Raw genomic sequence first — 26,586 nt, forward strand, 5'->3', positions numbered from 1 at the left:
ATACGGAAATAATGTTTCGAGATCGAGACTCACCCGAACTGTGATTACTCGGATTATGCGAATACTTGCGACAATTGAATTTATTCTGTTATTTTTTATTGTACTAATGTCTGAAGAGGGCTCAAACTGGTAGCCGAAACTTGTTACTTGTAATGTATTAGTTTATAGTTTTATTATTTATTATTTTTTGGCGTGATGTTTCATCGCGTTTAATACAACATATAATTTTATGTAAAAATTAAAAAATGTGGTTGACTCTTACTTCGCCCGCTGATTGAGTTTTGTTATTATGTTTTGAAAGAGTCCTTTGAATTTGTTTATTTATTTGTACTATATATGATTCTTAACAATAATACACACCCCCCCCCCCATCGTCAGGACAGGGGAAATGTGTATTATTGTTAAGGATCATATACGTTTCACGACCAAAAACGGATGTTTTTTTTTATGGATTAGGGATTTCCGGCATTTATGAGGAATTACAATTTCAAAAGCACATATTCAGCCTACTAAAAACGAATGTTTTTTTTTATATGGATTAGGGATTTCCGCGGCAGATGTTTCTTTCCTAATGACATCTCTGCCGCGGAAATCCCTAATCCATATAAAAAAAAACATTCGTTTTTAGTAGGCTGAATATGTGCTTTTGAAATTGTAATTCCTCATAAATCCAATGAACATTCAGATCCGCAAATGCAGATACGAGTCAATACAAAATCTGTATTTACAATCATATACGTAATGAATATCCGCATTTATAAGGAATTACAATTCTAAAACCACATATTCAACCTACTATAAATGGATACATAAATGCACGCAGATACGAGCATATTCGCATTTAATATTTATCCGCATCTGCGATTACGTAGGGATACAAAATATATCCGCATTTAGGAGAAATTACGAAAAGCACATATTCAACTTATCAAAAACGGATACATCTTTTTAATATGGATCTGTCAGAAATTTTTATCAGAGTAAACTTTGATGAAAATTCCTAATAGATTCGTATAAAAGCAGTTAAAAAAGCTGGTAGAATATGAATAGTGTGATTTGCGTAGGATATTTTAGGATTTCGTGGCGTGTTCTTTTTACAACTTAGAAACATGTCCCTCTCTTGGCAGCGTATTACGCACAGCGAATTCCTGTAGGTTGTAATCTAATGGAAATATCAACGTATTATATTAGTATCTATAAGCTTTTGCGTAAAAAAAACTTATCTACTTTGATTTGCAACTTGTATGTATCAAATGGTGACCATATATCAGTCTGTAATTGCAAATACCATATCCATTTGCATTTACGAGTATACGCAATATTGATCTATAGGACTCTGTCTGCCACTACAGATAAGATTCCTTTCTGTTTCTGTCTGGATTGTGTACACATAGAATGTTAACGGTATCTATCTGTAATTACAAATAACGTATTCATCTATATCTATGTAATGTTGACCTATAATAGATGCAGATGAATTTGGTATCCGTAATTACGGATAGATACCGTCAGCATCCGATGCATACATAATTCAAACAGAAACAGACAAGAATCGTAATTGTACAATAGTTGCAGACAAATTCCTATAGGTCAACACACAGATGCAGATAGATATGGTATCTATAATTGCGGATAGATATCATCATCCAATGCATACAGATTGTATCCTATACATACAGATAGAAGCAGGCAAGTTTTTCTACTGCAAAAACTTGTAGATGCTAATACGCTGACAGATTTCCATTAAATACAATTACATTTTCTGTCTGAATTTGCAAATAATAGTTGCTTACAGAAACGTATAAGAATTGAATATTCTCTTCAAACAGCGGATATCTGTCAAAATTTGTTAGAAATTCTATCTGTTTCTGATTGTTTCTAATAGAAATTTTTAAGAACAATAAGTCCGTAAGTCACTGGAGAAAAGCACCGCAGTCACGTACGTGTGCCAACTGCTACTCTGCTAAAATGTTTTAGTTCATCTTGGCCGACTTCAGAGGCTTTGCCCTTTCTGAATCTCGTCAAGTAGTTCACGTATCACTACCAACAAAGATGCAAATGCGTATAAATAACAATAAAGCGCTAATACATGTTGGTAGACAGAAACATGATCGTAAACTGCGACTAGATTTCAGTGCCTAACAACGTCGCCCAATAGAAACTGATAAATCTTACATCCACAGACACAATTACAATCCGCAATATTTCAAAGCGTGCAATTGCAAGTAAATTTTATACATGACGATGCACATAGAAACGTATGACGATTATTCGCTATACATTGCATTTTCACACTCATATATCGGCTGTTTACAAATGCATAAATGTATAAATTGTGATATAACGCAAATTCGTACGGTATAGGTACGGATAGAAACACAATCGTAAACTGCGGATAGATTATACTCACTGACATTTGCTCAAACGCAAATAGAAACCGATAAGTCATGCATCTGCAAATACAATCACAATCCGGAACATATAAAAATGTGCAATTGCAGATAAATTTTGTGCGCGACAATGCATATAGGAACGCATGACGAAGCGATTCGCTGTCCGTGGCAGTTTCACACTCATATATCGACTATTTGCAAATGCATATAAATTACGATATAACGCAAATTCATATTGATATGGATAGAAACACAATCATAAACTGTGAATAGATTCCAGTACGACTACGCAATACAAACACAGATCAATAATCCCATATTTGCAAATACGAATATATACCAGTATATGCGAACAGAACCTGATTAATTTTTTGTTGTAAAATGCAGATAAAAATATATAGGAAATTAAATAGATAGGAATATTAAATGTTGTGTAAGTGTATGTAAAGTACGCATAAATTTTGCATACACAATTTTGTAAACACATAGAAAAGCACAAACATCTGATTGATTATGATAAATTTGGAAAAATTTCAGCATTCGCAGATATATTCAATTTACAGTTGATGTCAATTGAAACGTGTAAGATTTTGTAATAGAAATTTTTCGATGCAGATACATCCAAACATATGCCAATAATTTCTCATATATTCTCGATAAATCTCGTATATGGATTTATCGGTTTTTATTTAGAATTTCCGACAGAGATGGTGACGATTGATAAAAGGGCTTGTTTTCGGTAAGAAAAGTTTCTTGAACACATATGATGTCATATTACAAGCAGATATTTTGAATTATCGAGGCTTTACCCCATAAACCAAAACAATTCCACGAGACAATATCTAGAGCAATACCTTGCCGCCCTTGCTTCTTGTTGGGAGTCTGGTACAAGAGTGTGGATTAAAAACAAAATGTATAGAGACAGCTGCGCTGTCCAGCGGATTTGAGGAGTGGGAGTTGTGCATATTGTTACCTAATTGTTGGGAATTAGAAAAAAGATTAGGACTATTAATTTGTGTAAGAGGATTCCTAAATAAGAACGCAAAACGCTGATATGCATTGATGCATAAATTAAAGAGAGAAAAGAGATCGCCTTTCATAAAGGCGTTGAAAATATCTTGGAGACTGCTGAACAAAACATTCATCTCGGGAGGGAGGAGAGGGAAGAAAGAGGGGAGATAGGAGGGGGATGAGAAGGATAGGGATAAGGAAGCAAAAGGGAGAAAGAAGAAGAGAAAGAGATTGGAATTAGCGAATGTTGAGCTAGTGAGAGGTTGGAACAAAAAAGGGGCATTGTTAGACATGGAAGAAAATCTTTCTGCAGATGAAGCAAAGGGAGGGGGAAAAGCAAAATAGAGAAGGAGGAAGGAGTAGTTAGTGGGGAGAGGGAGGAGAGGAAGGAGAGATAGATAAATGGATAAAGCGTTTATTGCTGTTCTAAGGCAAGCCCTCTAAGAACATAAAAAAAAATGTAATTTTTAATATTAGCAGTATAATCGTAACAAAGAATTTGTGACAGAGTATTCATAACGAAAAAATAGAATGTCGCGGCAGCATTACAAATTACAAAAATTAAAATTACATATTACATATTATAAACACAAATATTACAAAGGTATACGTTACAAAAATTACTGATATTGCAAAAATACAAGAATTGTGACTGAAATACAAAGTTATGAACGAAAAGTGTGTGTTCGCAAGTATGACCGATATGATGTTAAAACTAAGAAGAGAAAGATGAGAAAACAACGCAATTTATTTAAAACTGAAATAGAGTTATGTGGTAGATTTACGGAAAATACATAAAACTAGAATGAATTGAAATGGGATAAGATGAGATGAGATAAGATATGAAGCAAATTTGTGCAATATTTACAAATTGATAGAAGATGAAATGAAAATAAAATGAATAGAAATGAAATGAAATGGGACGAGACAAAATGAAGTGAGATGCAAACTATCCATCCCTCGATTCCCGCTGCCGCAGCTGACAGAAGAGCGCGCGTTTAAGCATTGAGCGAATCAGAGCCTCTGATATTAACAGAAAAATTATTCTAGAGAGCGAAGCCAGAACATTAAAAAGAAAGTTGGTACGAAGGTGGTCCCAGAAGTACCCGACCTGACGTACAGATGGCGATTGTTGTATAAAAAAAATCACTGTAGGGGAAAGCACCAACTTTCTAAAGCTTAACTATGAAGTTTGAAGACGCTACGTTGTTCAGTATTTGTTTGGCAGCCATCAATAGTGGACGATCTCGGTGAATTTGCAAAGATGGAAAAAATTGGTCATCGTTATGTGATACAATACTTTCAAAAGGTCTTAGCCCAACCAATATCAAAGCCGAGCTGGATTCTACTCTGGAGGAGTCTGCTCCTTCGTTTACAACAGTAAAATATTGGGTGGCAGAGTTTAAACGAGGCCGTACGAGCTGCGAAGACGAACATCGCAGTGGTCGACCAAGTGAGGTGGCCATTCCAGAAATGGTGAAGAAAATCCACAAAATGGTATTGGGTGACCGTCGATTGAAAGTGCGCGAGCTAGCAGACATGGTAAACATTTCAAAAAGTGCTGTACATCGCATATTGGCTGAAAATTTGGAGATGAGAAAGCTGTGCGCAAGGTGAGTGCCGCGCTTGCTCACAATCGAACAAAAGCAGCGTCGAGAGGATGTTTCAATCGAGTGTTTGGCGATGTTTCGCAGCAACAAAGCCGAATTTTTGCGCCGATTCATAACCATGGATGAAACATGGGTCCACCACTTCACACCTGAAACGAAGGAACAGTCGAAGCAATGGACTGAAAAGGGGGAATCGGCTCCGAAGAAAGCAAAAACAGTTCCATCGGCAGGCAAGGTCATGGCGTCAGTTTTCTGGGATGCGCGTGGCATAATTTTCATTGATTACCTTCAGAAAGGAAGAACAATCAATGGCGAGTATTATGCGAACTTATTGCAGCGTTTGGGTGATGAAATCAAGGAAAAACGGCCACATTTGGCGAAAAAGAAAATGTTTCATCAAGACAATGCACCAGTTCACAAATCCATTATCGCGATGGCCAAAATCAATGAGTTAAAGTTCGAATTGCTTCCCCACGCACCCTATTCGCCAGATTTAGCCCCCTCGGATTATTTTCTCTTTCCAAACTTGAAAAAATGGCTCGGTGGTAGAAGATTTACCAACAATGAAGAGGTGGAGTCTGCGGTTAATGGCTATTTTGAGGAGTTCAACGATTCTTACTAAAAACAGGCCATCGAAGCTATTAAACATCGCTGGGAAAAGTGAATCGAGCTAAAAGGAGACTATGTTGAGAAATAAAGATATTTTTTCCCAAATTTTTTGTGTTTTCTTTGTTAGGTCGGGTACTTCTGGGACCACCCTCGTAAGTGGACGTTCTAGGTGAGAACTGCGAGACTACGTTAGAAACAAGTTATTGCAAGGAATGTGAGGGCGGAAATTGCAAGAGAGATAAGGAGAGATGCTGGATCGGATTATGGAAAAGATTTAAAATAAAACGCACGCAAGCGTTCATCAATCTTTTTAACTTTGTTTTTGCTGGCAGGTTAAGTCAGTGAGGATAGTCGATGAGGCAATAATCAAAGATTGGAAAAATCAGCAAAGTTACAAATCTGAAGGCGCCGTTATCAAAAGGCGATTTTTGTGATAATTCAACCTCCTTAAGACGCCCTTAACGCTGTTTAAAATATTTTTGACCAGCTCGTTTTAGCTCAAGATGCTGGTAATACAAAGACCAAATCACTTTATTAGTGAACTAGGCACTCCGTCGAGCATAATTGTTGTGTCTGAGAGAGGAATGTTATTTATAAATCTAGCGCTGCCGAGAAACATAGCTTTCGTCTTATCAGCATTGAGCCTGAGACCATTGCACCGAGCCTAGGTCTCTATCGCAGCGACATCCTTCTGAACCCTTCAATGGTCTCCCCAAGGTCAGTTAGAAGGAAATGGTAATAAATTTAGAGGTCGTCCGCATATAACAGGAGTACGAAACGAAACGCAAAGTTGGCTGCGGGGAGCACGAGAAAGAGGAGAAGTAGGAAGGTGAAAAGATGTAAAGAAGAAGTTAAGCTGATCGAGAGAGACCTCCAGCTCTAGATCCACAGTTTGGAATTGGTAAGACCAAGCGAACGCAATTCCGACCAGAGGCGCGCAGAGCTAGGACCAAGCCGTAGATGATAGAAATATAATTATTTTTGGCGTTAGCTATTATCTGCTTGACTTCATTGCACAGATTACGAAAAAACGCTCTCGGAAGAAAGATGAAGACGAAGGGTACGCCTGGTTGCATCTTTAGCTTGCACCCTTGAATGAATATCAAGCCAAGAGGCCTTTTAGCTATAAACAATTGTAGAGAAACGAGATGATTTTAAGTATCTGAGATAAGTGCTTAGGATTGCAACTTTTTCATCGACTGTGCAAGCTAGGGTAATGCTGGACCAGTCAAGAGAATGTTTTGTGGTAAGTTTCAAGATCGAATTTCGAATAGTCCTTGACGCTTATCATGCGCGGTGGAAGTTGAAAAGCAAAAAAGTTAAGGGAAATTTCAATTCATAATTAGAAAGGAAAAGAAGAGGATACTGATTGTAAAAGGAGAGTAGTAATTGGTCGCTTATAAAACAGTGATCGATCCAGAAGTAAGAGAAAGAAGTATGATGTGTGTTAAAAAATGGAGTGATGAAGAGATAATTACTTGAGCAAGAATCACGCAAAAAACCGGAGTCAAAGGAGGTTCGGTTCAAATCAATGTTGAAATCGCCAATGATCACTGCAGCGAAATAAGAGGGAGATATCTCTCGAAGAGAGAATAGTCGAATGAGATGGGTGCTATTGTGAATTAAATGTAGATGAAGCTACCTTGCAACGTGAAAAAGGCGCAGATCTAGTGCCAAAGTGAAAAACTCTGTTGATGGAGGTGAAAGATGAGAGAGAGGAAGAGGGAGAGAAGAAAGCTTTGCCTTGTGCTTCACTAGCAAAGAAAGGAAAGGAAGAGAGAGTATAATGGTGATGGTGGTCCTCTTGCACAGCCAGCGAATCCAAGGGCGCGAATCTATTAAAAAGAATAGGAAAGAAAGAAGGAGTGGAGGAATTGTTTGAGGGGGGGTGGAGAGGAGGAAAATTAGCGGCATATGGCCTGGAGTCCGCGAAAAGACCCGCAAATGATGAGCCATAGGACTGAATCTTTATCCTGGCTTCAATAAGTGGAATATTTTTCGCCACAACATTAATAATTGTTTTTCTGGTAGATATCTCAATTTCTTCTCAAACCACCCGTTTTCACAGAAGAGAGGTGTGGTGACGGGGTTGGTAGACAAGGTATTGTTTCTTTCGCATCCCAAATTCCAACAGAAAAACATGGAATCCTTAATTAACTCGCTCCTCTGCAACGGTTATCCCTTACAAATGTTATTCAAGACTATCCAAGACAGAATTACTAAACTTTCTAAAAATAATTTCGAAACAATAAATAACATGGATCAGAACTTCGATTTGGAACTAACAAAAAAGACAAATTATTTTATTATACCCTTTTTAAAAAGGACTTCAAATAAATTCAATGGAATTTTGAAAAAATACAACCTCCAACCGGTGTACAAACCCTTAAATAGTCTCAATAAATTTATTACTTTAGGCAAGGACAAAATAAGTAAAGACGATCACTCGGGTGTAGTATATAAAATAGATTGCAAAGGATGCAATCATACATATGTAGGCCAAACAAAACGAAAATTGAAAATACGTTTAAAAGAACATATTAACGATATCAAAAAACCGGTTGAAGCTCTGTCAGTAATTTCAAATCATCGAATAAGTAATGGACATGTTATGGATTGGGAAAACACAGAAATTTTGGATTTTGAACAATCTTTTTTTAAAAGAAGTATTTCAGAAATGATCTACATAAAAATGCATACAGATACCTTGAATAAGCAAAGTGATACCGACCGTTTTCCTGACGTTTACCTCCCTCTTCTTAAACAATAATTCGATCCCCACTTACACAATCTCTCGTCACCCCCCATTTCCCTTCCCTTCCCTCTTTTCGTGAAAAGTATAAATAGACCGAATTTCGAACTCTCGGCATACTAATGAAAAATATGTTATTGTTAAGAACGTGTTAGTGTGCAATATCGGTGTGAGGTGTACAGTGAGATACGCGTAAGTTTTTTGAAATTTATATGTCTCCTTTCCTTGCTTTCTTTCTCTTTTTCGTTTTTCTTTCGGTGTGAAATAAATTATCTTAATAAACTAAGGATTGTATATAGTGACATATTTTTAAATAATACATGTAATATATCTATAACACAAGTATAATGTTTTTAAAAATTAAATTAAATTCTAATAGTCATATTTAATTACACATAGAACTGACCACTTGCGTGTCTCCTGTGGGGCCGATCACGGGTATTGAGCATGAGAGAGTTCCAGAAATATAAAAAAGACTTGAATTGGTCTCGTGTTCAGATATAAAATTTGTGTCAGATCGGGAAGAAATCTCTACCTCTTGACATTAAATCAACTGTATTCATACCAAATGGAAGTTCATTTAATAATTACAAATGAAGAATGGAACGTCACTATATTAATTGCTGCGAACTTTTTGTATAATTATTAATTAAACTGCATACTCCTTTTTTCAAAAAAATGCGATATTTTTATTTAGAATGTAGGATTAAGCGAATGTTGTTTACGTTTTTAGATTAAGATCACTGTCGATTGATTTCAGATTTAAATGTAATGTTATTAGAAATGTACTGAGGATGGTCAAATGTTGACCGAAACGTTTACGAATTGTACTTGTTTATTTGAATATATGACTTCTTAACAGCGAAGGTTGGTTATATGCTCCTGAATTGTTAAATTTCTTAATGTTAGCCACTAAAATATTGAAATTGAAAAATTAATAATTGTGTTCTGTTTGATGATGTCAGAGCATTTAGGATCGTTGGCGTGATGGTTAATACATCTCGGAGATGTATTATTCAGGGAGAATTGTCCATGTGAGGGACGTTTCTACAAATCATACATCTCGGATTGCTATTGCAATTGTACGTCCTGACGACTCCACGATTCTTTTCTTTCGTGAAGAAAAATCAGTTTTTCTCTCAAATACGAATAACTTGCGATTATCTTCAGGATAGAATCAGTAGCATGGCTAATCGAATATCACCTTTTGGACTAATTAATTATTATAAATAACTGAACATCAGTTAAAGGAAAGTAATTATTAATTGAGAGCACATTCAGTAGTCCTATGACTCACAAATAAACCTGATCACATTTTCTGACTCACATATAAAACGAAAACACTCTAATCACTCCTATTCTTTCCAAATAATTAGGAAACCTTTGGAAAAAGAGATGAATTACCTATTCAAAATCCAAGTACCGAATTGCATCATATTCTGATATGTATATATATGTATATATATACAAGTCTTGTATATATATATATATATATATATATGGTTCTTCGGAAAAGCGCAGTCAGTTAATAAAATTTTTTCGAGTAGTCATAAGTGGAATTCAAGATCAGTCGACGAGTTTAAATACGGAGTTCTCGGCTTAGTACAATCTAAGAAAATTCAGTAGTCCATGTTGAAGATCTGCCACTCTTATTAAGAGGCATCACTGAGACATCACTGAGACATCACTGAGACATCACCGGGGACTCCCGCTATAGTTCGCCACTACCTCCAGCAAATAATAAGAACAAATTTTTCTCTTTTTTCTTTTTCATATTACTTTCATTTCAAAATTATATGACCATCAAAATTTTCTCGCTCTCTTATTCTTCTTCAATCTTCTCTCTCTTTAACCACAGACATACCCCAGCCTATCCTTTCTCCTAACAAATTACTTAAGCGATAAAACGCTTCAAGTGATTCACTTCTTTAGCTATTCAGAATTACTTAAGCGGTAAAACGCTTTAAGTAATTTACCTCTTATTCTGTTCCAAATTACTTAAACGTAATTCACCTCTTTTCTCTACTCAGAATTACTTAAGCGGTAAAATGCTTCAAGTAACTCTTCTTTTCCGTATTCAGTTACTTAAGCGATAAAACGCCTTAAGTAATCCATGGTTATTCTACCTAAAACCAAATCATAACTCCTGGAAAATCTATCTCCCCCTCCCTTCTCTTCGGAATCATTTTCTCCTTCTACGTTCTTCTAATTATCCATCATGGGCACTAACAAGAAAAAATTTTAATAGATGGCGGAATAGACACAGAGCATGACGCAAGAAGCGGGCTAAGCTCGAAAAACTCAGAAGGGCTAACGTCCCAATTATTACGCGGATACAGACCGGGCAGTTTATCTCCCCTCAAACCCGTCGTCAACTTAAAAGGGCTCATTTGCGCCAAAAATATCGAGATCCAGGCTTCCCTGACAACCCTTTGATAGACCTTACCACCGACAACCAATCGATAGTTCTTTTACGATAGTAATACACTTCTAGATCCTTTCTTAGATTTTAAATTCCCTTCCTCTCCTATCCTCGATAATTTCCAAAGCTCAGAAGTTTCTGTTTCCTCTCACTCTCCAGTCTCTCCGGAAGACAACGCATCTTATGATGAGATATACCAATCACCTGAACATCTCATCAAATTTATAAAAAGTTTCTCTCTTGCCCTTTAATACGCAAACACACACACACTCACACAGAAACCTATCATATTTTTCTCTAGCATCGATTTCTGTAAAAACAACACATGTATCACACACATAGTTATTGTAATCTGTAAAGCGTACATCCGAAGCTGTATATATAATATATATGTGTGTGTATTTTTTTATACAAATATTTAAGCAAAGTTAGCCCGTCTGAGTTTAGTTTTTATCAGATCAAGATTTAAAAAATACGTTCTGTTATTGTGCACTACTATGAAGTAGAAATAATATTGTTGTAGCAAATTTAAATAATTTTGAGAAAACTATTTCATTTCCTATTTTTATTGAACCTACTTCTACCTAAAATTGTCCAGGTTCTTCAAAATGTGATAATTTTTTTTTAATATTCTGATAATCTTTACTCTAAATTAAGAGTTTCCAAATCATTTAATGTAACGTAATTAGGAAATTGCTTAATGTGAGAGGAACAAATAATACATATATGTTTTCCGCTTAAAGCGTTTATTGGATCAAGTTCTGAAAATGTAATAGATTTAAGATATTTTATAATGACGTACTAAATAGATCAAAATGTAATAAAAAAATACATTTGTATTAAAAACGGCAACACTATGTTATACAATTTTTACTGGACGGTGGAAATAGTACGAATGTGCGTGAACGTGTTAAATCACGTGTTTCGCTTTATGGGGAAACAAACATTAAGTTAAAACCGGACACGTTCGACGGAAGTGCTCCTCTTCGAAAATTCTTTGCCCAATTTGATTTGATCGCTCGTGCAAATTGCTGGGAACTGGAGACAAAAATCACCGTTTTAGTTTCATACTTAAGAAAAGCAGATGTTGGAAAGCGGACAAAATTTAGAGAATTCAGATTTTTTAGAATTGAAATCAAGATTAGAGTTACACTTTGAAATGTAATCGCTACAGAATTATTACTTTTAATTCACGAATCGTAAACAAGAATTTAGAGAAAAAATTACTTCTTTCGGCTCAGATATCTAAAGATTGTCTCAATTAGCGTATTCTGAAGGTTCTGATTTAATATATGACAAAGTCGCGTGCGCGCAGTTCGTCTCCGCTTTATCCGATGGATTTGTAAAGAGGGCGCTTCGATTAGAAAGAATAACATTTCTGAGAGTTGCGATTGAGAGAAAAAAAGCAATAAAATTAATACAGGAGAATAGTTGTCAATATAAGAAAAAGAGTAATTTTAATTTTGGGAAAAAAAAGAATTTTGGCAACTCCAATAATGTTGAAAACATGTGTTCCCGTCATTAACCTCATTGGTCATATCGTCATTAGACGGATGGTGCTGACGCTGGGCGCTGCCTATGCTTTTCCGGCCACGTAGACGCTCGCGTACCTCCGCGCTTAACGTTTGGTTGCTAACCAACGTATCTTTTACTCTGTTCTTTGTAATACTCAGTGCATATTAAAACACTTTCCACATCTCTGTGTCTCACCGTTTATATCAATCCTATAATCTAATCGACTACCGAAACTTTTAACAGATTATGAGACTTACGCACTGTTTTTAACAGATTATAAGACTTACGCGCTATTTTTAACATGATAGCAAAGCGTGGTTACCAATATAAAGGAAATCGATAACTAGAAAGTAAAGGACAGTAAGATACAATCTGTTATATGATCAACTCTAGACGATATAACATTTGATCAGGTATGTGACTGTGAAACATCAGCAGATATTATGAAAAGGATCAAAGCTTTTTACAAGCCGAAGACGTTAAATGCTTTGTTAGAATTGTTACGTGAGTTCTTTAATTATTCGTGGAAGTCAAATGATACGGTTGGTACATTTGTAGCAGGGCTGAAAATCATTGCATGTAAAATCGAAGCCCTAAATTCAGAAGATTTTGGAAATAAGTTTAATGAAAAGCTTATAATGTCTAAGATTCTAGGATGCCTATCCAAGAGCTTCACAGTTTTGTGACAAGCTGGTCTATTTTATTAGATGAAATTTCTTTGGAACTCTTTTTAGAGAAATTGCTAATGTTGAAAGGAATATTGAAGGACGTTCAGATGATGTAATAGATGAAGCGTTCAAGTCGCAATCTAACTAAATGAGCGATTAAGCAATGAAATCCTTCGGAAAAAAATTTAAAGGCAAATGTCATAATTGTGGTAAAATACATCTGAAGCGTGATTGCAAGTTAAAATCAGAAAAGTCGGAGAAAACTGAAAAGGATGAAACATCCAGTATGCGAAAAGGAAAAAAAGAGTCAAAAAATGTAGAAGCTGTAAAAGACATGTCGGAATCCATTGCTTATAAATCAAGGTACGAAGGTTCTATTATTGTAGATTCCGGTGCCAGTGTTCATCACATAATATTAAATAGTTTTTCACACTTAAAAAGTTGGATATGTCACTTGTATTAAACATTGCCGATAGTAAAAGTTAGAAGCTACTCATGTCGGTGATATATAAATTGAGAATCAATTAATGGCATTAAATGGGAAAAACGAATGTGGAAATCAGTATACTACTGTGAAGATGTAGGTAGTGAATTATTATTTTCAACGACATTCATGGAGAGAACCAGAGGTTATGGATTCTATCATGAAAATGGAATCATGCGAATGATGGATAGAAGGAAGACAATTCTTGGCGGAAAGAGGATTGGTAATCAATATAAACTTTTTATTCGTATCATATCACCACCAATTTCTGCTCAATCAATTGAATTATGGCATCAACGTCTTGGTCATATTAATGACAATGTGATACGAGCTATGACAAAAAATAATCTTGTTGATGGTCTTGAAGTAATTATGAAGAAAAGAAACGATTGTGATTCCTGTCATTTTGGAAAACAGACAATTAGTTCACATCCCATTCGAGGAAGTCGTGAATGTCTTCCAGGTCAATGTTTTCATTCTGACGTTTGTCATGTTGGAGTTACGTCGTGGAATAAATGCAAGTACTTTTTAACTCTGAAGGATGAAGCATCTGGTTATCATAGAGTTTTCTTCATGAAATCAAAACAAGATGTATCAAGTATATTGAAGATATTTTTCCAGGATACAGAAAAGTAAACAGGTAGAAAAGCAATTTCGTTGAGGACGGACAACAGAACAGAATATGTAAATGACAAGGTGAAGAAAGTTCTCTGAGAAATGAATATTACACATGAGCTATCATCGCCTAATGTGAAACAGTGTAATGGTATGGCTGAACGAGAGAACCGTACATTATGTGATACTGCGCGGTCATTATTATTCAATACTGACCTTTCAAAAACGGATCGTTCATCTGTTATGGACTGAAACTGTTGGAACAGCAGCATATATCTTCGTAATAAGAGTACCGAATCGAGGAATTATAACTACGACTCCATATTTTGAATATAGAAGGAAGCCCAGTGTAAGGAAGCCTCATCTAAGAATCTTTGGAGCGAAAGCTTTTGTTTGCATTCCTGACTCAATAAGACATAAAATGGATCCCAAGGCGAAAAAGATGATATTTGTTGGATACGATCGTTTCACTGACAAAGTATATCGGGTTTTCGATCCTGAGAAGAAGATTGTGGAACGAGTCGCAGATGTTACAATAGAGGATATATAACGAATACAACTGAACAAGTTCTTTTTCCATTGTCATCTGAAAAGCAAGAGGAAGATTCTGAAGAATTGCTTGATGATAAGTCTCAGGTCAAGGATAGTAGATCAGAGTCTGATGATGATTCTAATGATAAATTTTATTTAGACGAAGGAGAAATAATTGAAAATTCACCGGAGCCTCAGAAGAAGAGAGGACGGTCAACAGGATTACGATCTTATCAGAAATCTGTACCCCCGTCAAATCGAGTATTGAAGGATAGGATGGACAAGTCAACTTGTATGCTACAATGAAAGTATTCTTGGATTCAATTTCGTATGAAGATACGAGAGGACTCCGAGTCTTGGAAGCAAGCAAAGGATAGTGAAATGTCATCTCTACTCAAGAATAAAACGTGGGATCTCAAATCTCTTCCAGATGGACAACCTGTAGTTTCATGTCGATGAATTTTCAAATCAAAGTTGCAGTCTAATGGTATAATCGAACGTTACAAGGCAAGACTAGTTGCTCAGGGATTTAGTTAAACACAAGGTATAGATTATTTTGAGACTTTTTCACCTGTTGTACGTTACGAGTCGGTTAGAGCAATTTTAGCTGTGGCAACTAAATACAACATGGAATTGGTACAATTTGATGTGAAGACGGCCTTTCTGTAGAGTTCACTGAAGGAAGACATATACATGGAACAAAGGGTATGAACAGGGTGTATGTCATTTAAAGAAAGGACTTTATGGACTCAAACAAGGGCCCAGAAACTGGAATGATAAATTCTGTAATTTTGTCAAGTCGTATGATTTTAAACAATCAAAAGCAGATCCATGCATTTTAAAGGATGTTCATACGGATGACTGGATGTTGCTATCATTGTATGTAGATGATGGCTTAATAACATATAAACGAAAAAAACTATTGGATACTTTTGTTTCTTCATTGGTCTCAGAATTTGAGATTACATGTCATGAACCAATGTGCTATGTTGGAATAGAAATAACTCAAGATCAAACGAGAGGAATGCTTTGTATTAATCAATAGGCATACATTGCACGAGTGCTATGTCGTTTTGGAATGGAAGATTGTAAAGCTGTAAAATCTCCAATGAATTCATCTACTGAATTGACTGAATCCAATGAAGCCAAAGGTGAAGAAAGTGAAGAAAGCTTTTCTTATCGAGAAGCAAGTGAATGTTTAAATTATATTGCTATGATATCAAGACCGGATATTTTATATGAGATAAGCAGGTTTGCTCGATATTCAAATAATCCACAACCACTTCACTGGAAAGCGTGTTATGAAATATCTCAAGGGCAATTGATGTTTCATTATACTTTTGTGGAGAATCATCAGACGAATTAATTGGATATTGTTATTCCGATTATGCTGGTGAATTAGAAGCAAGAAGATCAACATCTGGATATGTTTTTCTTATCGTTTTCGTGGCGGATTAATTGCGTGGGCATCAAGGCTACAACAGATTACTGCTCTTTCGTCGTCAGAGGCAGAGTATATATCAATTTCAGAAGTAGTAAAGGAACTTATGTGGCTGAGATCACTTATGCGGTCTATTGGATTAAGACAGACAAAGCCAACAGAATTGAAGGTAGATAATCAGGCAGCCATAGCAATGTCCAAGAATCCAGAGTTTCATAAACAGACCAAACATATTGGAGTACGATTTCATCATATCAGGAACAGGAAGCTGGAAATGTCAATGTTACATATGTGCCTTCAGACAAGCAAGCAGCCGACCTATTAACAAAATCTCTACCTTGGTCTACGATATTTCGATGCTTTATACAGATGAGCATGATGTCGAGAACAAGAGGAAGTGTTGAAAATATGTGTTCCCGCCATTATAACTTCATTCGTCATCTCGTCACTAGATGGATGGCGCTGACGCTGGGCGCTGCCTATGCTTTTCCGACCACGCAGATGCTCGCGTACCTCCGCGCTTAACGCACCGTTTGGTTGCTAACCAACGTATCTTTTCCTTTGTAATACTCAGTGCACATTAAAACATTTTCTTAATCCACGTCTCTGTGTCTCACCGTTTATATCAATCTTACAACCTAATCGACTACCGAGATTTTTAACAAATAAGGGGGAAGAAAATCAAACCAATAAAGAAAAGGACAAAAGATTTAATAGAAATAAATTTACAAAATTTGAAAAAGGAAAGAATTATAAAAAAGCAGGATAAAAATGGAAATAAAAAGGAGTGCTGGGAGTACAAAGAGGGATATTTCCGATTAGAATGTCTGGACAGTTCGGTAAACAAGGAATAGTTGAGCTCTGCGAAATGAGCTCAACTGAGATGAAGAGAATCCCGAAAAATATTTATTGTGTTAATGAGCAATGTTCTTGTGATATTGATAATCGATGTAATTGTAACCTTGTTACTAATCAACGTTCTTTCATAAATAGACTTAAATTAAATTCAACAAATTTCTGTTTTAAAGGGGAAGTAAATGATAAGCATTGTATCTTTAAAATTGACACTGATATCTCTATTTGAAATGATAATTTGATGGGAACGGATAAATTTCAAGTTAAAATAAATAATTGTAATTTAAAATATCCCACGGATAACATTTCCATGAATAACAATAAAATTACTGCTATTTAAATAGTAGTCTGTTCAAAATAAAAAACATCTGCGGAACTTTTTGGGATTATGTTCGTAAATTTGTTATTATCGTAAATTTGTGAAGAGATTTTTTTTATTAACAAAGCCTCTCTATGCTCTTGCAGAAAATCAATAAAAATTCGTTTGGGATGAGCAATGTAAGAGCAGTTTTAATAATTTGAAACGAGCTCTTATCTTCTCACCAATTCTCTCTTTTCCCAAAGAGAAGGAAGAGTTCATTCTCGATACAGATGCATCGAATCGGCGCAGTCTTGTCGCAAAGGTAAGACGAGAAAGAAAAAGTTGTTTCTTATTTTAGCTGCGTTTTAAATAAAGCCGAGAGAAATTATTGTGTCACACGACATAAACTTTTGTTAATAGTTGAATTGATTGAGTCGTTCCATCATTATTTGTACGGTCGGAAATTTTTAATACAAACGAATTATATGTCACTTAAGTGAATAATGTTGTTCAAAAGGATTTGGAGGGCCAATTGATACGCTGGATAGAGAAGCTCCAACAATATGACTTTGAGTTAATTTACTGTAGGGTCTTACATAAAAACGCTGATGAATTGTCCAGATGCCTTTGTGCAAATACGAAGTGCCAGCATTGTGCAAGGGTAGAAATAAAGGAAGCTTCAAAGCGGAAAGTGCTGTTGCAGTCCAGTCGTAGGTGAACTTGAAAACCTGGCGTCAGGAACAATTGGAGGATCCTGACATTTCAATCATTGTTCAAGGAAAGGAGGCTGGGATCCGGCTATCTTGGCGAGAGGTTGCATCGAAGGAAGTATCCGCAAAGGAATACTGGTCCTATTGAGATTTCTTGGAGATCAAGGATGATATACTCTACAAAATATGGAAGGCTCCGAATCTAAAAAGCACCGCTGTTCAATTAGTCGTAAAAAGAAGTCGCCTAAAAAGCGAGTTCAGAAAGTATTAGAAAAAATTCATGATTCTTCATCAGGACACTTCGGGGTTAATAAAACTCTGAAGAAGATTCGTAAGAGATTTTACTGGGCTTCTTATAAACAAGACGTGGAGGATTGGTGCAGAACGTGCAAAATCTGTGTTGCTCAAAAGCATCCAACAGGAAAAGGAACATCTCCGCTTCAAATTTACAACATTGGAGCTCCATTCGAGAGAATTCAACTCTTTCAGGAAGTAAATATTTATTAGTTATTATAGAGAGATTAACAAATATATAAAATCAGGCTCAAAAGAATTTATCAATGAAAAATGTAAAAAAGCCCATCAGAGCCTACATCAGCTGTTCGGATGCACAGAAAATTCTTTATTTTCGTGTGAATGTAACAAAACGAATAAAATATACGCTTTATAGAAGATAAGATTTTTCGCTATTAAAGAATTAAAGCAAATCAGTAAACATCCTTTTATTTACCTGAGGAAAAATACACGTTCACAACACTCTGGTCTAGATTATATTGTGCATGTTGCATTATATAAATAAATGTATATTAAAAAAAAATTCTTTTTAAAATTATCTCTTCCCTAGTCTCGCATCTTTGTTTTTTTGTACCTTTGTATTGAATTAGTCGATAAAAAAACGTGCTCGGTTATTCGTAGTATATTGTTTAAAAATATTATAATTAGTTGATAAATTAAAATTATTGTTAAGTCATATCATTAAAAAATCGTAAAATAAATACCATGTCTATAAAATCGTGTGTGAAAAGAAAAGAGAATGTGAGAGAGAATACAACGGGAAGAAGAGACGGAGTGCGAATAAGATGGTAAATATAGCAACAAGTGGGAGAACGAACTGCATCCTACAATGGGTGGGAGAGAGAGAATGAGTTAGAAAAAGAACGCAACGAGTGAGAGAGAGAAAAAACAAAATCCCCTATCACGGATCCTGATGACGCGCTTCTCCTCCCTTGCCTCTCGGACACAGCGTTAGAGATGCACTTCTTCCCTGACCCTTTCTTACACGTACACACGCACGCACGCACACCGCATATATACGAGTATATACATATGTATATATACGCACTAACACATAATAGTCTAGAATCCTTCTTGCTTTCCTCGCTTTCCTATATTTATAAATGTTTATTAAAATTTTTATACAAAATGTTTCCTGTAACTTGATCATTTAAAATATCTCTATTGTTTTTGATGGTACGAGAAAATACCACAGGGGATCTCGAAAAGACACATATTATGATGAAAAAAAAATTTTTCTCAAGGTCATATTTTTTTGAGACTTCAAGATCACCTTTACTTTTTTAAGTGGAATTGAATGATTTTTTACACAATATTCTTCTATTTAATCTGAATATAAAAGTATTAAGGTAGTGATATAAAAAACCAACAGCTTACAAGACTTTTTTATCTTATTCTGGCATATATTGATATAAAAGTTAAATAACTCGTCTGTTCATAAAAGTATTAAGGTAGGATTAAAAAAATTAATAGTTCACGAGTCCTTTAACATTTTGTCAATATATAGAAGAAATATAAATAAAATATAAATAAAATATCTCGTAAACTATTGATTTTTTGATATCATTACCTTAATATTATGCTTTTATAAGCAGAATAATTAGAAGAATCGTATAATAAAAAAAAAATCATATAATTCCATTTAAAAAAGTAGAGATGATCTTGAAGTCTAAAAAAATGACTGAGAAAAATTTTATCACCATAATACATGTCCCTTCGAAAATCCCTTATGGTATTTCCTCATATCATTAAAAACAATGAAGATACAATATTTTAAATGAACAAGTTACAGGAAACACACCTGTATAAAAAATTAATCTATTATAGTATAATTTTCGTATTTAACTTATGAAATTTAAGCAAACTTTATGATTGAGTTAATCCTCCAAGAATTTTTTTTGTGCTTATTCTAGAAAAGCAATAGATAAATATCCATAAAAGATCACAACCCAGGTAGCAAGGTGTCGTCTATTTAACGTCATTAATTAGTCATTCTTATGACAAATATGACATTTAAAATGACGTCCAAATATCGTAAAAATGACATGAATTTGTCACAGGTACATAATGTCAGAAGTCGACGTCAAAAATACGTCATTTTTTTCGTGTTATTGACGATAGCAAGGTGCCGTCCATTTGGCGTCATTAATTAGTTATCCTTATGACGAATCTATGTTCCTGAGACGAAGTGAAAATTTCAAAAATGAACAAATTTGCTAGGTGTTAAAGTTATAAAGATTCTAGTAAATTCAATTACTTTTATAATTTCCATCTCATTTTAAGAACCATAATAAGCTCCTTGACGTCTAGACATCGTAAAAATAGATTCTTATATATTTCTTATCACTCACACAATGTCATAAACTAACATAAAAAATACATCATTATTTTCATGTTATTAATGGAATAAATGTATGACATTATCAATTGATCACTAATAATGTTACGTCGACAATTGGTCATTTATTCAACGTCATTAAGTATGACATTGTAAATAAATGACGTCATTATTACATCTTAAATAGATCACATAACGTAAATAATTTAAAATGACCAACTATCGACGTCAAAATAACGGCAGTTTGCTACCTGGGAATATAGAAATCGAAAGAATAATTAGATCAAATAAACATATTTTAGATATTCTAAATTTAGATTTGCTTCGGACACGTGAAAAAAGTAATTTAATTTTTTGCAGTTTACTATGTACAATTCTCTTTCTCTTTTTTTGCAAGAAAGAAAAAATATAACATTAAATGATTTTTTTAGTTCCGATAAACTTAGAGAATTTAGAAAAACGGGCTGCTTACCAATGTCCAATTGACTGGCATTAATCCTTAAATCTTGCGTTATTTTATTCATCAATCTCAGATCCTCTCTGATCGACTCTAAGCCAGCAACGATGTCATTCAGATTTGTCAGGGAGACGGCGTGAGAATATTCCGCTAGTTGTTCGGTAACGATTTTGCCACTGGCCTGCAGGATATTGTTGAGCGTAACTTCAAATTCCTCAGGATTGGTCTTGAGCAAATTGTCAATCTCTGACTTCGTGGTAGTCAAGTAGAGCTTGACGTCTTTCAGACTTGTCTTGACTTTACACGGAAGCTCTTTGGTTCCCTCCTGCATGTACTCGTTTGTCACAAAGGCACACACCACGCCGAATCTGCAGTTAATTGTCTATGTTAATTGTTTACGTTTTATTAGAGTGACGAGACAGGCAAATAAAATTTCATTATTTTTATACGAAGCTGTCGTTAAACATACATGTTTGACATCCTGAATATTAATATCATTTTTAACAACAGAGAGAATTAAATTGCACGTGGGGCAATTAAATTTCGAAAAGAGGGGTAAGTTAGTTATTGCAGTGAAATCGTGCAACGCATATATTGATACATTCATTAGCAATCAGCAAAAAAAGCAGCTTTGCAACTTTGTTGTAAGATATTTGAATATTGATTTATACATTTAGATCCAGTGAACTAAAGCAAAACCAATCATATTAAAAAATTTTATATTTGCAAAATTTTTTTTCTACTCAAAGCAATCATTAGTACTTCTAAATGGAAAAAAGGAAGTGAATTTCAGGAATTTTTAGTTTTCAAAAAATCATAATGATATGCACCAATCGTTAACATCACAGCAGGAGTTACTATTGCCGTATATTTCAGTTATCATTTATGTTTCATTTAACGCCACTATATAATTAATGAAGTGATTAAGTAAAACTCGCTAAATAAAATTAATCCTTTTATGTCCAATTTGTTTTGTAAAGAGAAATATTGGATTAGGGAAAAAGTTCCTTTACAAGTTAGTAAAAGGACTTTTTAGCAACGCATATAATCTATTTTTTTTTAAATTAACATTACATCATTTGATAGAACAATGTTTTAGCTTTAAGAATCTGTATTTTTAATGGAGTTACGAGCAATCAGCATATTTCTTTTCATTTAATCCGCGAATAATTCAAAAACAAAAAAAATCATAGAAATATTTTAAAAAACAATTTTGTAGAGAAAATTTCAAACTTTCACGATGGATAGTCAAAAATTTGTTCGAATTTTTTTGGACACGCTACAGATCTACAAAGTAAAAAAAAAATTTTTATATGTAAAAATTACGAAACTCATATATAAATTCCAAAAATATAATAACCATTTAAAAGTAAAAATTTCAAGCTTTTGCAAAAACCCTTTTTTTTAATTTAAATTTTGATTACTTTTAACGAAGATATTGATGGAGAAAAGTCTATTTACCTTGTAAAAGGACTTTTTTCCTAATCCAATATATTTAATTTAATTATTTTTAAAGGTCTTTTGGGATAACTTAGAGACCCTCAAGTAAGAGTCTGGCCACTCAACTGCATTCTGATAGGACAATCTTGAATTAAACAAACATGGCGGAACTTTTTATAGAAAATCCTTTATCATTTGAATTATTACAATCGGACACACAATAATCCGGCATTTTTTGTTACTAATAAATTCTTTTACAGCGATTCTTGTCTAATGATGAGATTTTTTAGTATGGATAATAGCGCGTAACTACAAGTAATAATCTTAAATCAGGTTATGACCCTATATAGCCTGCAATACAGAGCCAAATGTTGCCGCCATTCATATATGGGTAATTCTTTTACAAACCGAACGGATTTTGATGAAAATTAATCGGCACCTCTTCGATTTGACTGAAACTTTTTTTACGGATTCTATGTCGAAAAAAAAGAGATACGTGTCCGAGGAATTTTTTTTTATTTGCATATTTTCGATAATACAAGTGATCGAACATTTGAGAATGGCAAGTTTTTTGGCTTGGAGACTCATTTTCATAAATCCATAGGTCCGAATCTTTAAGAGCTACAAAATTTTCACCAATTGCACTTTTGTAGCTGAAGGACTGAACTGTAAGAAAAAAATTTTTTTTACAAAAAATACTAACAAATTTATATTGTTATTAACAATTTAATTGTTTAAATCGATTTTTAACAAACGCCCCCAAAACGAATCAAGTTTTTAGTATTTTTATCGCATTCTCCGTCAAATTTTACGTCAAAAACATGTTTTCAAAATATGGTACCTTTTCAATTATTATTGTTAAAATATTAATTTATATAGCGCGTAACGGCCAAAAAAACGGTTTTTTGCTAATAAAACGAAATCTGTAACTCGTATCAAAAAAAGTTAAATGTAAAAGTTGTAGATAATTGACAGATCTACAACTTTTCTCGAAAATTTTTTTTGACATAACCTCAAAATTTTAAATTAAATTGCAAAAAATGTTAAAAATCAGCTTTGTAACAATTATTTCTTGACAATTTGCATAAAAAAAGTTTATGGGTAATTAATTTCGAATCGAATCTCCTGACATGTTAGAAAACCAATCTTGATTGAAAAAAAATTATTATCAAGCTTTGAAAAAAAAATCTATCCAGTGCGTCATGTAATATCGCCAGTGGATGAATTTTTGCAAATGTTAAGTAACGGTTTGGAAAAACTATTGGTCCATTCATTTGTAGTCAGTAAACAAAGGGATTTTTTGAATGACAAAAAACGTAAACTAATGAAAAATGAGTGCATCGTAATTTGCGATTTCTCAGAAAATTATGCCTTCATAATTCAAAATTCTATTCAGGGCATACACTGGAATAACGACCAGGCCACAGTACACCCATTTTCAATTTATTATAAAAATGATCGAGATGAATTAAAAATAATAAGTTTTGTTTGCATTTCTGAATGCTTAAATCATGATACTGTTGCCGTTCATCTCAACCAAAGACAACTGATTGAATTCATCAAAAGTAATTTGCCAGGTATAAAAAAAATAATATATATGTCCGATGGAGCAAGTGGACAATATAAAAATAGAAAGAACTTTATTAATCTTACGTATCACATGGAAGACTTCAAAGTAGCTGCAGAGTGGCATTTTTTTCCCACTTCACATGGGAAAGGACTCTGTGACGGGATAGGTGGAACTTTAAAACGACTAGCCTCCAGAGCGAGCCCCCAAAGTGAAAAGAAAATTTTTTATCTTTTTCAGCTCGTAGTTTTTTGGTATGTAAAAATTATCAAACTCATATAAACTTAAAAAATGTGATAAGCTTTTAAAAATAGAGATTTCAAGCTTTAAAATCCTTTTTTTAAATTTAAATTTCATTCATTTTTGACGAAGGTATCGTATATACAATTTTTCATTGTAAAATCCGCACGGACTTTCCGGACCACCCAATACAAATACCAAGTACATTTACTTATTATTCATCGCCATTGGATCTGCTATTTTTAATTTAGCAATTATAATTACAGTATAAGTAATCAGAGATTTACGAAACCATCAAATATCGATTTTTATGTATGGATTTTTTTAAATTCTTGTCCTTCATATTGGATTCGCCATTTTGAATTGCACATTTTTTTACTTCAGATTTGAAATCAATGATCAAAAAAGAACTACATATGCTCCTGTATTCGGTGATTATGTGTCAAACTCGAGAGGATATCGTGCACTGTAGGTGACGCGCGAGCTGCTTTGGCGCTTTAAATTCAATAACTTTTGAACAAATAATCTAAAATTAGTTTTTCAAAAAAGGATTTAAACTAAAAACATACAACTATAAATATAAATTGTCAGATATTTTTTACGATTTTTTTCTTTCGAATTATTTGGTTTTATATTTTGTAGGCATTTTTTGTTGGTGGTATGCAAAAGCCTTTTGTTTTGCCGTATCATGCCTGTACGATCCCAAATGTTCGCGTTCGATCCATATAAGGCAAAAAGACGCGGAAAGCGAATTTCCGGAACCGGTGGCAGGTTTCCCCGAGATCGTTAATTGGCGTCGTGCGACTCCCCAGCGATTTCTGATTGGTAACCGTCCTGCGACTCCTCTCCTCCTCGAGCGGATCCCGAGATCGGGGAGTCTACAGCGAGCGAGAGTGGAGAGGTCACAGTGAAATTAAATGTATCCTGACGCAACTAATAAAACTAATACTGTTCACCTACAATTTCAAAATTTATCAATTTTTTCGGTTTTTTATGATTTTTCCAAAGTTTTTGTTTGCAGTTTACATAAAACATTTTTATAATTGAAAAAATATTTTTAGTATTGGAACATTTCTGAGTTAAATACTGAAAAACAGACCTTAATATCATTTTTTGTTAGGCAGAAAAAAATGAATAAAAAGTTACTTCCGGAAAAAACTGTTTTTCGTATAGTATTTAAAAAAGTGGAAGATGATAGAAAAAAACGGACAACGTAATCGTTTTCAAAATCCTACGGAAACATGTTTGAAAGTACAAGATCTCCCTACCCTAAGTTTTATCGGTCTGTGTAGTCAGACCTTATATTTAAGGCTTTCTTAAAGGATCCCGCATAAATCATGAAAAGTGCTTTCGGTCGAATTGGCTGAATTTTTGATATGTTATAATTCTCGTTATTGTGAAAAAATATCTCAATGGATACAACTTGATCCTATGGCTAGTTTTAGAGATAATAAGATATAAGCAGTCAAAGTATCCTCTTTGGAGCCGAAAATGCGATGTGCATCATTATCATCCTCCTCCTTAAGGCTCTGTTTCTAATATATATGAATTAAATAGTTATAATGATAGTAATTACAATAAATATAATTACAGTTATAATTACATTTACAATTATAATTATAATAATAATTATATACTTTTTTTAAAGTCACACTGTATCAATCTGAATCTTATAATATGATGGTAAAATGTTGAAACCATATATATATTTTCCTGCTTTCAGCATTACTCAGGTGTGCACGTGGCAGGTTATCTGATCTCGTTCCTAAGTGCGTTCGTGCTTGCGTGCGTGTGTGTGACTGTGCGCGTGCATGATACTGAAATCGACAATTCAGTGTATTATTGTGAATACGCTATCATAGGCATCATATGTATTTTCCTGCTCTCAGCTTTATCCAAGATCAACGACGCTGAAAGCAGAAAAATGTATAAGGTTTCAACATTTTACTTTTCGGAGCCATATTATGAGCCTTCAAATTGATATAGTGTGACTTTAGACAAATATATAATTATAATTATAATCGTAATTATAATTATAATTGTAATTATATTTATTATAATTACTATTATTGTAACTATTTAACTCATATACTATATATTAAAAACGAAGTCCTAAGAAGACGATAATGACGCGTATATAGCATTTTCGGCAAAAAACACTTTGATCATTTATATCTCTGAAACTAGCCATAGGATTAAGTTGTACCCATTGAGACATGTTCAAAATGGCGAGAACTATAACATATCAAAAATTCAGTCAATTCGACCGAAAGCATTTTTCTATACGATTTACCCAAGCCAACTAGTTTTGTTTGCATAGTATTTTAAAAGAA

At 34.1% G+C, this 26,586-nt stretch overlaps 1 protein-coding gene across 1 annotated transcript in view; it reads right to left on the reverse strand.

The window, feature by feature from the left end:
- LOC108748843 (prominin-like protein) overlaps window positions 1-21,368 on the reverse strand; it is a 220,284-nt gene extending 198,916 nt beyond the window's left edge. The window contains exon 1 of the mRNA XM_018487216.1: window positions 21,022-21,368. Within this exon, the coding sequence (XP_018342718.1) occupies window positions 21,022-21,337 (316 nt within the window). The 5' untranslated portion in view covers window positions 21,338-21,368. The remainder of the gene's footprint in view (window positions 1-21,021) is intronic.
- Window positions 21,369-26,586: the final 5,218 nt, after the last annotated feature.

The sequence above is a fragment of the Trachymyrmex septentrionalis genome, unplaced genomic scaffold, assembly GCF_001594115.1.
Source record: "Trachymyrmex septentrionalis isolate Tsep2-gDNA-1 unplaced genomic scaffold, Tsep1.0 scaffold249, whole genome shotgun sequence".
In the NCBI taxonomy this organism is placed as follows: domain Eukaryota; kingdom Metazoa; phylum Arthropoda; class Insecta; order Hymenoptera; family Formicidae; genus Trachymyrmex; species Trachymyrmex septentrionalis.